The following is a 16,910-nucleotide window of genomic DNA, read 5'->3' on the forward strand; positions in this document are numbered from 1 at the left end:
GGTAACAATCAACAAGGACAAAGCAGCTTTGTATAGTATACAGTTTCTCTGAAAATAACTTCAAGAAGGGGTAAAATGGGCAATGAAGCTAAGGAATGTTAACATTTCAGAAGCAGCAAGTCAAAGGTTAACAGCCTGAGTATAGTTTAGAAGCTTTGGGAACAGTGTTTTTAAGTACAATATTGATTTAAATAAAGGGGTGCAAGTGCTGCTTTTTCTAAGTCTATCAATGCTACAATAAATAATTAAAAAGAAGTGCTCTAAACCTTGATCTTTTTCTTCACCTGAATGGGTCCAGGCCAAACCTTGGTGTTAAGAGTATGAGAGAGGAGGTGAAAGGGCAAATGTTGAAAAATACAGAACAAATCAGTCTGTGGGAGACTGCTGCAGCCAGAACTATTTCTGCAGAGGCAGTAGAGTAGGAGGTTCGAGTGAATCCATGAGAATGTTCTCTGTGTAACAACGCAAACTGAATGACCATAACCTGGGTCAGTCCATAACTATATTAATGTAAATGACCTAGGTTTACTGAAAAAATATAACTGATTGTGGGAATTTGTATGTCATCTTCAAGTACATGTGATCCCCTTGCGTACGCTCAAATAAACCAGTGGACAAAGATCTTTTTTGGTTCTTTTCCGCTAGAAATGAGCTATACCAATTTGCTGCTTTCCCTATGGCTCTGCCATTGATGCAGCACTTTTAACGGACAAGTCAAAGTTGATCTCTCAACTTTGCAAAGAGTGGGGATAAATGAGTGCCTTTCTGGTTGGCAATCAGTGACTAGTGGTGTGCCTCAGGGATCAGTGTTGGGACCATAATTATTCACAATTTATATAAATGATTTGGAGTTGGGGACCATGTGTAGTGTGTCAAAGTTTGCAGATGACACTAAGATGAGTGGCAGAGCAAAGTGTGCAGAGGGCTGGGAAACTTTGCAGAGGAACATAGATAGTTTGAGTGAATGGGCAAAGCTCTGGCAGATGGAATACAATGTTAATAAATGTGAAGTCATCCATTTTGGTCGGAGCAACAGTAAAAAGGACTATTTCTTGAACAGTAAAAAGTTGCAGCATGCTGACTTGCAGAGAGACCAAGATGTCCTTGTACATGAATCACAGAAAGTCGATCTGCAGGTACAACAAGTAATTAGGAAGGCAAATGGAATTTTGTCCTTCATTGCTAAAGGGATTGAGTCTAAAAGCAGAGAGATCATGTTACAGCTGTACAAGGTGCTGGTGAGGTCACACCTGGAGAACTGTGTGCAGTTTTGGTCTCCTTACTTGAGAAAGGATGCACTGGCATTGGAGGGGGTGCAGAGGAGGTTCAATAGACAATAGATGCAGGAGTAGATGCAGGGGATCTATTGCAGGACAATAGATCCCCACTCTTTGCAAAGTTGAGAGATCAACTTTGACTTGTCCGTTAAAAGTGCTGCATCAAGCCAGCACCACCATTCATTATAATCATGGCTGATCATCCTCAATCAGTATCCTGTTCCTGCCTTATTCCCATAACCCTTGATTCCACTATCCTTAAGAGCTCTATCCAACTCTTTCTTGAAAGTATCCAGAGACTTGGCCTTCACAGCCTTCTGGGGCAGAGCATTCCACACACCCACCACTCTCTGGGTGAAGAGGTTTCTCCTCATCTCTGTTCTAAATGGCCTACCCTTCATTTTTAAACTGTGTCCTCTGGTTCGGGACTCAGCCATCAGCGGAAACATGCTTCCTGCCTCCAGAGTGTCCAATCCTTTAATAATCTTATATGTCTCAATCAGATCCCTTCTCATCCTTCTAAATTCAAGGGTATACAAGCCCAGTCGCTCCAATCTTTCAACATAAGACAGTCCCGCCATTCCAGGAATTGACCTCATGAACCTATGCTGCACTCCCTCAATAGCCAGAATGTCTTTCCTCAAATTTGGAGACCAAAACTGCACACAATATTCCAGGTGTGGTCTCAGCAGGGCCCTTCACTAGGTTGATTCTGGAGTTGAGGGGCTTGGCTTATAAGGAGAGACTGAGTAGACTGGGATTATATTCATTGGAATTTAGGAGAATGGAGGGGGGATTCTTATAGAAACACATAAAATTATGAAGGGAATAGATAATTTCCAAAAGCAGATGAAACTAGGAGAAGAGGGCACAGCCTGAAAATTGGGGGGGGGGGGGGGGCGGAAGCAGATTTAGGACTGAATTGAGAAGGAACTTCTTCACCCAGAGGGTTGTGAATCTATGGAATTCCCTGCCCAGGGAAGTGGTTGACACTACTTCGGTAAACATTTTTAAAGCTAAGATGGATTTTTTTTGAACAATAAAGGAATTAAGGGATATGGTGAGAGTGTGGGTAAGTGGAGCTGAGTCTATGAAAAGGTCAGCCAGAAGGGCCAGACAACCTACTCCTGCTCCTGGTTCTTACGTTCTTATGATCAAGTATGTTCTGGACTTTACAGTTTCAACTGTCAGCTGAGTGCACTAGACCCAGGACGCATAGATAATGAGAGTGTGGCCTTTTTATGAAATTTGTTTCCTTCTCATATTTAATTCTTTATTTTTGATTTTGCAGGCCCAAGGCTTTCGTTACTTTCTACTTCAATACGTCTTCCTGCCGAGAGAATCAGGCAGTTACAGCAGACGATGAAGGTTCATAGAACATAAAACAATACAGCACAGAACAGGCCCTTCGGCCCACAATGTTGTGCCGAACATTTGTCCTAGCTTAAGCACCTATCCAATTGCCACTTAAAGTTCGCCAATGATTCTGACTCTTGAAAGTATCCAGAGACTTGGCCTCCACAGCCTTCTGGGACAGAGCATTCCACACACTCACCACTCTCTGGGTGAAGAGGTTTCTCCTCAACTCTGTTCTAAATGGCCTACCCCTCATTTAGGCCATTCGCAGGCAGCGCATTCCATGCCCCCACCACTTTTTGGTAAAGAAACTACTCCTGACATCCCCCCATACCTTCCACCCTTCACCTTAAATTTATGTCCCCTTGTAACACACTGTTGTACCCGGGGAAAAAGTCTCTTGACGGTCTACTCTATCTATTCCCCTGATCATCTTATAAACCTCTATCAAGTCACCCCTCATCCTTCACCGTTCCAATGAGAAAAGGCATAGCACTCTCAACCTATCCTCGTACGACCTATTCTCCATTCCAGGCAACATCCTGGTAAATCTCCTCTACACCCTCTCCAAAGCTTCCACATCTTTCCTAAAATGAGGCGACCAGAACTGCACACAGTACTCCAAATGTGGCCTTACCAAGGTCCTGTACAGCTGCAACATCACCTCACGACTCTTGAATTCAATCCCTCTGCTAATGAATGCTAATGCACCATAGGCCTTCTTACAAGATCTATCCTGAGTGGCAACTTTCAAAGAGCTATGAACATAGACCCCAAGATCCCTCTGCTCCTCCACCTTACTAAGAACCCTACCGTTGACCCTGTATTCCGCATTCTTATTTGTCCTTCCAAAATGGACAACCTCACTTGACAGGGTTGAACTCCATCTGCCACTCCTCAGTCCAGCTCTGTATCATATCTAAGTCCCTTTGCAGCTGACAACAACCCTCCTCACTATCCACAACTCCACCAATCTTCGTATCGTCTGCAAATTTACTGACCCACCCTTCGACTCCCTCTTCCAAGTCATTAATAAAAATTACAAACAGCAGAGGACCCAGAACTGATCCCTGCGGAACTCCACTTGTAACTGGGTTCCAGGCTGAATATTTACCATCTACCACCACTCTCTGACTTCGACCGGTTAGCCAGTTCTCTATCCAACTGGCCAAATTTCCCACTATCCCATGCCTCCTGACTTTCCACATAAGCCTACCATGGGGAACCTTATCAAATGCCTTACTAAAATCCACGTACACTACATCCACTGCTCTACCCTCATCCACATGCTTGGTCACCACCTCGAAGAATTCAATAAGACTTGTCAGGCAAGACCTACCCTTCACAAATCCGTGCTGGCTGTCCCTAATCAAGCAGTGTCTTTCCAGATACTCATAAATCCTATCCCTCAGTACCCTTTCCATTACTTTGCCTAACACCGAAGTAAGACTAACTGGCCTGTAATTCCCGGGGTTATCCCTATTCCCTTTTTTGAACAGGGGCACAACATTCGCCACTCTCCAGTCCCCTGGTACCACCCCCGTTGACAGTGAAGAAGAAAAGATCATTGCCAATGGATCTGCAATTTCCTCTCTTGCTTCCCACATAATCCTAGGATATATCCCATCAGGCCCGGGGGACTTGTCTATCCTCAAGTTTTTCAAAATGCCCAACACATCTTCCTTCCTAACAAGTATCTCCTCTAGCTTACCAGTCCGTTTCACACTCTCCTCTTCAACAATACGGTCCCTCTCATTTGTAAATACTGAAGAAAAGTACTCATTCAAGACCTCTCCTATCTCTTCCGACTCAATACACGGTCTCCCACTACTGTCCTTGATCGGACCTACTCTCGTTCTCATCATTCTCATGTTTCTCACATACACATAAAAGGCCTTGGGGTTATCCTTGATCCTACCCACCAAAGATTTTTTATGCCATCTCTTAGCTCTCCTAATCCCTTTCTTCAGCTCCCTCCTGGCTATTCTGTAAGCCTCCAACGCTCTGTCTGAACCTTGTTTCCTCAACCTTATGTAAGCCTCCTTCTTCGTCTTTACTAGACATTCAACCTCCCTTGTCAACCAAGGTTCCCTCACATGACCATCTCTTTCCTGCCTGACAGGTACATACATATATCAAGGACACGTCGTATCTGTTCCTTGAAATAGTTCCACATTTCAACGACATCCTTCTCTGACAGGTAAAAACAATGACTGCAGATGCTGGAAACCAGATTCTGGATTAGTGGTGCTGGAAGAGCACAGCAATTCAGGCAGCATCCGAGGACAGGCAAAATCGACGTTTCGGGCAAAAGCCCATCATCAGGAATAAAGGCAGAGAGCCTGAAGCATAAACCAAATCATCCGCCGACATTTCCGCCACCTCCAAACAGACCCCACCACCAGGGATATATTTCCCTCCCCACCCCTCTCCGCCTTCCGCAAAGACCGTTCCCTCCGTGACTACCTGGTCAGGTCCACGCCCCCCTACGACCCACCCTCCCATCCTGGCACTTTCCCCTGCCACCGCAGGAACTGTAAAACCTGTGCCCACACCTCCTCCCTCACCTCCATCCAAGGCCCTAAAGGAGCCTTCCACATCCATCAAAGTTTTACCTGCACATCCACTAATATCATCTATTGCATCCGTTGCTCCCGATGCGGTCTCCTCTACATTGGGGAGACTGGACGCCTCCTAGCAGAGCGCTTTAGGGAACATCTCAGAGACACCCGCATCAATCAACCAAATCGCCCAGTGGCTCAACATTTCAACTCCCCCTCCCACGCTGCCGAGGATATGGAGGTGCTGGGCCTCCTCCACCGCCGCTCCCTCACCACCAGACGCCTGGAGGAAGAACGCCTCAACTTCTGCCTCAGAACACTTCAACCCCAGGGCATCAATGTGGATTTCAACAGTTTCCTCATTTCCCCTTCCCCCACCTCATCCTAGTTTCTAACCTCCAGTAACTCGACCTGTCCGGACTTGTCCGACCTGCCCAGCTCCTTTTCCACCTATCCACTCCACCCTCTCTTCCCTGACCTATCACCTTCATTTCCTTCCCCACCTACCTATTGTACTCTATGCTACTCTCTCCCCACCCCCACCCTCCTCTAGCTTATCTCTCCATGCTTCAGGCTCTCTGCCTTTATTCCTGATGATGGGCTTTTGCCCGAAACGTCGATTTTGCCTGTCCTCGGATGCTGCCTGAATTGCTGTACTCTTCCAGCACCACTAATCCAGAATCCTTCTCTGACAGCCTATAATCCCAACTTATGCTCCTCAGATCCTGTCTTGCAGCATCATATTTACCTTTCCCCCAATTGTAAAACCTACCCTCTTGCATGCACCTATCTCTCTCCATAACCAAGGTGAAAGTCACAGAATTGTGGTCACCATCCCCAAAATGCTCACCCACTACCAAGCCCATCACTTGTCCCGGTTCGTTACCAAGTACCAAATCCAATATGGCCTCCCCTGTGGTCGGACAATCTACATACTGAGTTAGAAAAGCTTCCTGGACACACTGCACAAACACCGTCCCGTCCAATCTACTTGATCTAAAGTGCTTCCAATCAATATTTGGGAAGTTGAAATTGCCCATGACTACCACCCTGTGGCTTCTGCACCTTTCCAAAATCTGTTTCCCAATCTGTTTCTCCACATCTCTGCTGCTATTGGGGGGCCTATAGTAAACACCCAACATGGTGACTGCTCCTTTCCTATTTCTGACTTCAGCCCATACTACCTCCAAAGGCAGATCCCCCTCGAACTGCCTTTCTGCAGCCATTATACCATTTCTAATTAGCAATGCCACCCCCCCTCCTTTTTTACCACCCTCCCTAATCTTACTGAAACATCTGTAATCAGGAACCTCCAACAACCATTCCTGTCCCTCTTCTATCCACGTTTCCGTGATGGCCACAACATCATAGTCCCAAGTACGGATCCACGCCTTAAGTTCACCCACCTTATTTCTGATACTCCTTGTGTTGAAGTATACACACTTGAACCCATCTCAGTGTCTGCAAGTATTCCCTGTCAGTGCTACCTTCTCCACAGCCTCCCTACATTCTTGGACATCCTGAAAAACAGCTAACCTACTTCATGTTCAGAGTTTAAACAGTTGAGGCAAGAACATGTGGAATGCTTTGCCCTTTGCCCATCAAACAACACTCTCCTATGCCATGTACCTTTAAGCAGCACTCAAGGATTTGCATTGCAGGATGCAGTATGGTTTCCTCCCATTGGCTCACATCAGTCACATCCAGACCATACACTGGAGGAACATTAGCTCCTGGCCCTTGGAAACAAAATCACACAAAAGTAATTATAGAATTCAAAGTTTGAGAGAAGATTTGTAGCTCGGGCGTTCGTTGCTGTGGTTCTGTTCGCCGAGCTGCAAGTTTTTGTTGCAAATGTTTCGTCCTCTGTCTCGGTGACATCCTCAGTGCTTGGGAGCCTCCTGTGAAGTGCATCTGTGGTGTTTCCTCCGGCATTTATAGTGGCCTGTCCCTGCCGCTTCCGGTTGTCAGTTTCAGCTGTCCGCTGTAGTGGCCGGTATATTGGGTCCAGGTCGATGTGTTTGTTGATGGAGTTTGTGGATGAGTGCCATGCTTCTAGGAATTCCCTGGCTGTTCTTTGTTTGGCTTGCCCTATAATGGTAGTGTTGTCCCAGTCAAATTCATGTGTGGCTACTAGGGATAGCTGGTCGTATCGTTTCGTGGCTAGTTGATGTTAGTGGATGCGGATTGTTAGCTGTCTTCCTGTTTGTCCAACAAACCAACAGCCACTCTCAGACAACAACTCACCAGAACGAAGGACCCGATACCCAGCATGAGCAAAACTAATGTTGTGTAGAAAATCCCATGCAAGGACTGCACAAAACACTATATAGGACAAACAGGAAGACAGCTAACGATCCGCATCATCGAACATCAACTAGCCACGAAATGACACGACCAGCTATCCCTAGTAGCCACACACGCAGACGACAAGCAACATGAATTCGACTGGGACAACACTACCATTATGAGGATGTCACCTAGACAGGGGACGAAACATTTGCAACAAAAACTTCCAGCTCGGCGAACAGAACCACAGCAGTAATTGGAGAATGTCTGTAGTCATCTCACGGGACAGGCATCTCAAGGCTAGTGTTTGTTAGTTTTACATTTGTTCCTTTCCAGTTGCTAATCTGAAGAACACAGGAGTAGACCATTCAGCCCATCGAGTCTGCTCTCCCATTCAGTACGACCATGACTGATTGAACACTTCAATGTCTTTTACCTCACTGTCTGCATAAATCTATATGTCACTGGCAATCACAAATCTATCAATCTCTACATTATAAATACTCAAAGACAGAGCTCCCGTAGCTATTATAGGTAGAGAATTCCATAGGTTCATAACCTACAAGTAAAACATTTCTTCTCACCTTGGACTAAGTGACATCCCCTTTATTTTTAAACTCTCGATGTTGTGCCGACCTGTGGCATCAATCTGAAGCCCATCTAACCTACATTATTCCATTATCATCCACATGTTTATCCAACGACCATTTAAATGACGTTAAAGTTGGAGAGGAGAAAGTGAGGACTTCAGATGCTAGAGATCAGAGTCAACAGCGTGGTGCTAGGAAAGTGCAGCAGGCCAGGCAGCGTCCAAGGAGCAGGAGAATCAAGGTTTCAACATAAGCCCTTCATCAGGAATCGGTGATGAGGGGCTTATGCCCAAAACGTCGATTCTCCTGCGCCTCGGATGCTGTCTGGCCTGCTGTGCTTTCCCAGCACCACACAAGTTGGCGAGTCTACTACTGTTACAGGCAGGACATTCCATGCCCCTTCTACTCTCTGAGTAAAGAACCTATCTCTGACATCTGTCCTATATCCATCACCAATCAATTTAAATCCATGTCCCCTCGTGATAACCATCACCATCCGAGGAAAAAGGCTCTTACTGACCATCCTATCTCATCCTCTGATCATCTTGTATGTTTCTATTAAGTTACCTCTCAACCTTCTTCTCTCTAACGAAAAAAGCCTCAAGTCCTTCAGCCTTTCCTCATAAGACCTTCCCTCCATACTAGGCAACATCCTGGTAAATCCCTTTGCACCTTTTCCAATGCTTCCACATCCTTCCCAAAATATGGGGACCAGAACTGTACACAGTATTCCAAGTTTGTATAGCTGCAGTATGATCTCATGGCTCTGAAACTCAATCCCTTTTCCAATAAAAACTAACACATCATCTGCCTTCTTAACAACCCTATCAACCTGGGTGGCAACTTTCGGGGGTCTATGCACACGAACACCGAGATCTCTCTGCTCATCTACACTACCAAGAATCTTACCATTAGCCCAGTACTCCGTATTCCTATTACTCCTTCCAAATTGAATCACCTCACACTTTTCCACATTAAACCCCATTTGCCACCTCTCAGTACAGCTCTGCAGCTTATCCATGTCCTTCTGTAACCTGCAACATCCTTCGGCACAGTCCACAACTCCACCAACTTTAGTGTCATCTGCAAATGTACTAGAGTTTCTGTGGGAACGAGAGAGACTCAACAGTTGATATGTTGCCTCCCACGTGCCAGAGTCCGTGATGTCTCTGATTGTGTTTTCGGGATGCTTGAGGAGTAGGGGTAGCACCCCCAAGTTGTGCTCCACACAGGCAACAATGACATAGATAGGAAGAGAGATGGGGATGTAAAGCAGAAATTCAGGGGGCTAGAGTGGAAACTTTGTTTTCGTTCTAAGAGTTGTTTCCTCTGGTTTGTTGCCTGTGCCACATGCTAGCAAGGCGAGGAATAAGGAGAGAGAGGAGTTAAACACGTGGCTACAGGGATGGTGCAGAAGGGAGGGTTTTGGATTCCTGGATAATTGGGGCTCTTTCTGGGGTAGATGGGACCTTTACAAACGGGATAGTCTTCACCTGAACCAGGGGGGTACCAATATCCTGGGGGGAGGGGGGGGAAATTTGCTAATGCTCTTTGGGTGGGTTTAAACTAACTTAGCAAAGGGATGGGAACCTATATTGTAGTTTGAGTATACAGGAGGTTGAGAGTAGTGAGGTCAGAACTAAGGTTTCAAGGTCGTATGAAGGCACTGGCAAGCAAAAAGTTGGTTTGAAGTGTGTCTGCTTCACCACCAGGAGCATCCGGAATACGGTGGGTGTACGATGTTGTGACCATTTCGGGGACATGGGTAGAGCAGGGACAGGAATGGTTATTGTGGGTTCCGGGATTTAGATCTTTCAGTAAGAACAGAGGAAATGATAAAAAGTGAAGGGATGGGCATTGTGAGTCAAGATCAGTACTACAGCTGCAGAAAGGACATTTGAGGACTCATCAACTGAGGTAGTATGGGCTGAGATTAGAAACAGGAAAGGAGAGGTCACCCGGTTGGGAGTTTTCTATAGAACTCCGAATAGTTCTAGAGATGTAGAGGAAAGCATAGCAAAGATGATTCTTGATAGGAGCAAGAGTGACAGGGGAGTAGTTATGGGGGGGCTTTAACTTTCCAAATATTGATCGTGAATACTATAGTTCTAGTACTTTAGATGGGTCAGTTTTTGTCCAATGTGTGCAGGATAGTTTCCTGACACATTATGCAAACAAGGTAAAAACAATGACTGCAGATGCTGGAAACCAGATTCTGGATTAGTGGTGCTGGAAGAGCACAGCAGTTCAGGCAGCATCCGAGGAGCAGTAAAATCGACGTTTTGGGCAAAAGCCCTTCATCAGGAATAGAGCCTGAAGGGTGGATTTAAACTACCCCCTTCAGTTTAAGTTCAGTTCGGGCTTTTGCCCGAAACATCGATTTTACTGCTCCTTGGATGCTGCCTGAACTGCTGTGCTCTTCCAGCACCACTAATCCAGAACATTATGTAAACAAGCCAACAAGGGGCGAGGTCACATTAGATTTGGTACTGGGTAATAAAACTGGCCAGGTATTAGATTTGGAAGTAGGTGAACACATGAGAAGTTATTGGATGATAGGATCAAGGAAAACCCTACGGCTGTTTATAGGTATGTCAGGAATAAAAAGAATAACTGGAGAAAGATTAGAGCCAATCAAGGATAGTAGTGGCAAGTTCTGCGTGGAGTCAGGGGAGATGGGTGAAGCGCTAAGTGAATACTTTTCGTCAGTATTCATACAGGAAAAAAAAATGTTATTGAGGAGACTACCGAGATACAGGCTACTAGACCAGATGGGACTGACGTTCACAAAGAGGTGGTGTTAGCAATTCTGGAAAGTGTAACAAAAAGGTAAGTCCCCTGGGCCAGATGGGATTTATCCTAGGATTCTCTGCGAAGCCAGCGAGGAGATTGCAAAGCTTTTGGCTTTGATCTTTATGTCGTCATTGTCTACAGGATTAGTACCAGATGACTGGAGGATAGCGACTGTTCCCTTGTTCAAAAGAGGAGTAGAGACAACCCAGGTAATTATAGACTAGTGAGCCATACTTCAGTTTTGGATAAAGTGTTGGAAAAGGATATAAGAGATGGATTTATAATCATCTAAAAAGTAATAAGCTGATTAGGGGTATACAACACGGTTTTGTGAAGGTTAGGTCGTGCCTCACAAACCTTATTGAGTTTGTTGAGAAGGTGACTAAACAGGTGGATGAGGGTAAAGCGGTTGTGTGCGGTTGATATGGATTTTAGTAAGGTGTTTGAGAAGGTTCCCCATGGTAGGCTATTGCACAAAATGTGGTGGCATGGGACTGAGGGTCATTTAGCGGTTGGATCAAAAATTGGCTAGCTGAAAGAAGTGGTGGTTGATGGGAAATATTCATCCTGGAGTTCAGTTACTAATGGTGTACTGCAAGGATCTGTTTGGGTCCATTGCTGTTTGTCATTTTTATAAATGACCTGGAAGAGGGCGTAGAAGGATGCGTTAGTAAATTTGCAGATGACACTAAGGTCGGTCAAGTTGTGGATAGTGCCGAAGGATGTTGCAGGTTACGGAGGGACATAGATAAGCTGCAGAGTTGGGCTGAGAGGTGGCAAATGGAGTTTAATACAGAAATACTTTGGAAGGAGGAACAGGAATTCAGCGTAATGGGCTAATGGTAGTGGAGGTGAGCAGAGATCTCGGTGTCCATGTGCACAGATCCTTGAAAGTTGCCACCCAGGTTGATAGGGTTGTTAAGGTGGCATACGGTGTATGAGGTCATGCTGCAGCTGTACAAAACTCTGGTGCAGCCACACTTGGAGTATTGCGTACAGTTCTGGTCAACACATTATAGGAACAATGTGGAAGCTTTGGAAAAGGTTCAGAGGGAATGGGAACCAAACGAGGAGGTTAGTGGACAGGAAAGAGGTAGCAATTAAAGCCTGTAAGGAAGTAGATAATGAAGTCAGTGTAACTAAGGAAGAGTAGGCAGGAAACGGTGGATGAACACAGAGGTGATCTGTGGTGCATTTGTTTTAATGCAAGGTAAGGCAGATGACCTTAGGGCTTGGATTCGTACCTGGGCATAAGATGTTATCGCTATTACTGAGACTTGGTTGAGGGAAGGGCATGACTGGCCACTAAATGTCCCAGGATATGGATGCTTCAGGCAGGATAGAGAGGGAGGTAAAAGGGGTGGAGGAGTTGCACTACTGGTCAGAGAGGATATCACAGCTGTGCTGAAGGAGGGCACTATGGAGGACTCGAGCAGTGAGGCAATATGGGCAGAGCTCAGAAATAGGAAGGATGCTGTAACGATGTTGGGACTGTACTACAGGCCTCCCAACAATGAGCGTAAGATAGAGGTACAAATATGTAAACAGATTATGGAAAGATGTCGGAGCAACCGGGTGGTGGTAATAGGAGATTTTAATTTTCCCAACATTGACTGGGATTCACTTAGTGTTAGAGGTCTGGATGGAGCAGAATTTGTAAGGAGCAGTCAGGAGGGTTTTCTAGAGCAGTATGTAAATAGTCCAACTCAGGAACAGAGCATAAATACCCGGAACGTCGATTCTCCTGCTCCTTGGATGCTGCCTAACCTACTGCGCTTTTCCAGCAACACATTTTTCAGCTCTGATCTCCAGCATCTGCAGTCCTCACTTTCTCCAACTCAGGAACAGGCCATACTGGACCTGGTGTTGGGGAATGAGCCCAGGCAGGTAGTTGAAGTTTCAATGGGGATTACTTTGGGAATAGGTGATCACAATTCCATAAGTTTTAGGATACTCATAGACAAAGACAAGAGTGGTCCTAAAGGAAGAGTGCTAAACTGGGGGAGAGCCAACTATACTAAAATTCGGCAGGAGCTGGGGAAAGTAGATTGGAAGCAGCTATTTGAAGGGAAATCCACATTCAGTATATGGGAGGCTTTTAAAGAAAGATTGATTGGCGTTCAGGAGAGATACATTCCTGTGAAAATGAGGGATAGAAATGGCAAATTAGGGAACTATGGATGATAGATGAAATTGAGAGACTGGCTAAGACGGAAAAGGATGCGTACATAAGGTATAAGCGACTGAAGTCAGACGAAGCTTTGAAAGAATATTGAGAATGTAGGACCAATCTGAAATGAAGAATTAAGAGGCCTAAAAGAGGTCATGAGATATCTTTAGCGAGCAGGGTTAAGGAAAACCCCAGAGCCTTTCATTCATATATAAGGAGCAAGAGGGTAATGAGGGAAAGGGGTGGCCCACTCAAGGACAAAGGGGGAAAGATATACGTGGAGTCAGAGAAAATAGGTGAGATTCTTAATGAGTACTTTGCATCAATATTCACTGAGGAGAGGGACATGGCAGATGTTGAGGTTAGGGATAGGTCTTTGATTACTCTAGGTCAAGTCGGCATAAGGAGGGAAGAGGGGTGTATTCTAAAAGGCATTAAGGTGGACAAGTCCCCAGGACAGGATGGGATCTATCCCAGGTTACTGAAGGAAGCGAGAGAGGAAATAGCTGGGGCTTTAACAGATATCTTTGCAGCATCCTTGAAAATGGTGTGGGGTGGGGGTCTGGACTGGAGAAATGCTAATGTTGTCCCCTTGTTTAAGAAGGGTAGCGCGGATAATCCAGGTTATTACAGATCTGTGACGCCGAAGCCAATGGTAGGGAAGCTGTTGGAGAAGTTACTAAGGGACAGGATATATACCCATTTGGAAGAAAATGGGCTTATCGGTGATAGACAGCATGGTTTTGTGCAGGAAAGGTCATGTCTTACAAACCTAATAGAATTCTTTGAACAGGTGACAAAATTGTTTGATGAGGGAAGTGCTGTAGATGTTATATACATGGACTTTAGTAAGGCATTTGATAAGGTTCCCCATGGTAGGTTGATGAAGAAGGTGAAGTCGCATGGGGTCCAAGGTGTTCTAGCCAGGTGGATAAAGAACTGTTTGGGCAACAGGAGACAGAGTAGCAGTGGAAGGGGGCTTCTCAAAATGGAAACTGTGACCAGTAGTGTCCCACTGGGATCCGTGCTGGGACCCCTCTTGTTTGTGATATACATAAATAGTTTGGAGACAGGTGTAGGTTCCCTCATTGCAAGTTTACAGATGACACTAAGGCTGGTGGAGTAGCAGATAGTGAAGGGGACTGTCAGAGAATACAACAGGATATAGATTGTTTGGAGAGTTGGGCAGAGAAATGGCAGATGGAGTTCAATCCAGACAAATGTGAGGTGATGCATTTTCCAGAGCGAACTATACAATAAATGGAAAAGTCCTGGGGAAAATTGATGGACAGAGAGATCTGGGTGCTCAGGTCCATTGTTCCCTGAAAGTGGTAACACCAGTCAGTAGAGTGGTCAAGGCGGCATACAGCATGCTTTCCTTCATCGGACGGGTATTGAGTACCAGAGTTGGCAGGTCATGTCACAGTTGTATGAGACTTTGATTCGGACACATTTGGAATACTGCAGACAGTTCTGGTTGTCACATTACCAAAAGGTTGTGGATGCTTTGGAGAGGGTACAGAGAAGGTTCACCAGGACGTTCCCTGGTATGGAGGGTGCTAGCTATGAAGAGAGGTTGAGTAGATTAGGATTATTTTCATTGGAAAGGCGGCAGTTGAGGAGGGGTCTGATTAAGGCCTACAAAATCATGAGAGGTGTAGACAGGGTGGATAGGAAGAAACATTCTCCCAGAGTGGGGGACTCAATTACTAAGGGTTCAAAGTGAGAGGTGAAAAGTTTAGGGGAGATACGCGTGGAAAGTTCTTTACGTAGAGGATGGCAGGTGCCTGGAATGTGTTGCCAGCGGAGGTGGTAGGGGCAGGAACTATAGCGTCATTTAAGATGTGTCTAGACAGATACATGAATGGGCAGGGAGCTGAGGGATACCACTTCTTAGAAAATAGATGGCAGATTTAGATAGAGGATCTGGATCAGCACAGGCTTTGAGGGCTGTAGGGCCTGTTCCTGTAGACCCGCCAACTTTAAGGGCATTTAAATGGTCATTGGATAGACATATGGATGAAAATGGAATAGTGTAGGTTAGATGGGCTTCAGATTAGTTTCGTAGGTCGAAGGGCCTGTACTGCGCTGTGATGTTCTTTGTTCTTTGTACTAGGATATTGCCTGGTATGGAGGGAAGGTCTTACGAGGAAAGGCTGAGGGATTTGAGGCTGTTTTCATTGGAGAGAAGAAGGTTGAGAGGTGACTTAATTGAGACATATAAGATAATCAGAGGGTTAGGTCAGTTGGACAGTGAGAGGCCTTTTTGTTCAGATGTGATGGCTAGCACGAGGGGACATAACTTTGAACTGAAGGGTGATAGACATAGGACAGATGTCAGAGGTAAATTAGAGAATAGCAGGAGCGTGGAACGCACTGCCTGCACCAGGAGTAGACTCGCCAACTTTAAGGGCATTTAAATGGTCATTGGATAGACATATGGACGAAAATGGAATAGTGTAGGATAGTAGGGCTTCAGATTAGTTTCGTAGGTCGAAGGGCCTGTACTGCGCTGTGATGTTCTTTGTTCTTTGTACTAGGATATTGCCTGGTATGGAGGGAAGGTCTTACGAGGAAAGGCTGAGGGATTTGAGGCTGTTTTCATTGGAGAGAAGAAGGTTGAGAGGTGACTTAATTGAGACATATAAGATAATCAGAGGGTTAGGTCAGTTGGACAGTGAGAGGCCTTTTTGTTCAGATGTGATGGCTAGCACGAGGGGACATAACTTTGAACTGAAGGGTGATAGACATAGGACAGATGTCAGAGGTAAATTAGAGAATAGCAGGAGCGTGGAACGCACTGCCTGCACCAGGAGTAGACTCGCCAACTTTAAGGGCATTTAAATGGTCATTGGATAGACATATGGACGAAAATGGAATAGTGTAGGATAGTAGGGCTTCAGATTAGTTTCGTCGGTCGGCACAACATCAAGGGCCGAAGGGCCTGTACTGTTCTACGTTCTAAGCCACCCTTCTAAGCCCTCATCCAGGTCATTAATAAAAATGGCAAACAGCTCTGGCCCCAGAACAGATCCTTGTGGTGCACCACTGGTAAATGAACTCCAGGAGAAACATTTCCCATCAACAATAACCCTCTCTTCTTACAAGCTAGCCAATTTCTGATCCAAACAACTAAATTACCCTCAATCCCATGCCTCTATTTTCTGCAATAGCCTACCGTGGGGAACCTTATCAAACGCTTTACTGAAATCCATATATACCACATCGACCCTCATCCACCTGTTTGGTCACCTTTTCAAAGAACTCAATAAAGTTTGTGAGGCATGACCTACCCTTCACAAAATCGCATTGACTATCCCTAATCAAATTATTCCTTTCTAGATGATGAGGAATCCTATCTTTCATAATCCTTTTGAACACTTTACCCACAAGAGAAGTAAGGCTCACTGGTCTATAATTATCAGGGTCGTCTCTACTCCCCTTCTTGAACAAGGGGACAATAGTTGCTTTCCTCCAGTCTTCTGGCACTATTCCTGTAGACAATGATGACATAAAGATTACAGCCAAAGGCTCTGCCATCTCCTCTCTGGCTTCCCAGAGAATCCAAGGATAAATCCCATCCGGCCCAGGGGACTAATCTATTTTCACACTTTCCAGAATTGCTAACACCTCCTCCTTATGAACCTCAATCCTGTCTAATCTAATAGCCTGTATCTCAGTATGCTCCTTGACAACATGGTCTTTTTTCAATGTGAATACTGATAAAAAAATTAATTCAGCGCCCTTCTTATCTCCTCAGACTCCATGCACAACTTTCCACTATTGTCCTTGACTGGCCTAACTGTCTTTTATTTCTGACATATGTATAGAAAGCTTTAAGGTTTTCCTTGATCCTACCTACCAAAGACTTCTC

At 45.3% G+C, this 16,910-nt stretch overlaps 1 protein-coding gene across 6 annotated transcripts in view; it reads right to left on the reverse strand.

Annotated features, from left to right (window-relative positions):
• Positions 1–16,910, reverse strand: part of trit1 (tRNA isopentenyltransferase 1) — a 53,613-nt gene that overhangs the window by 14,271 nt on the left and 22,432 nt on the right. For 5 of the 6 annotated variants that reach the window (XM_087976941.1, XM_087976943.1, XM_087976940.1 and 2 more), the window contains exon 9: positions 6,824–6,933. The exons of the other annotated variant lie outside the window; for it this stretch is intronic. In XM_087976941.1, the coding sequence (XP_087833067.1) occupies positions 6,824–6,933 (110 nt within the window). The remainder of the gene's footprint in view (positions 1–6,823; positions 6,934–16,910) is intronic. 6 annotated transcript variants of the gene reach the window in all.

Source organism: Chiloscyllium plagiosum, unplaced genomic scaffold (genome assembly GCF_037043375.1).
Source record: "Chiloscyllium plagiosum isolate Xiang-an unplaced genomic scaffold, Cpla_swu_hap1 HiC_scaffold_30, whole genome shotgun sequence".
NCBI classification, from domain to species: domain Eukaryota; kingdom Metazoa; phylum Chordata; class Chondrichthyes; order Orectolobiformes; family Hemiscylliidae; genus Chiloscyllium; species Chiloscyllium plagiosum.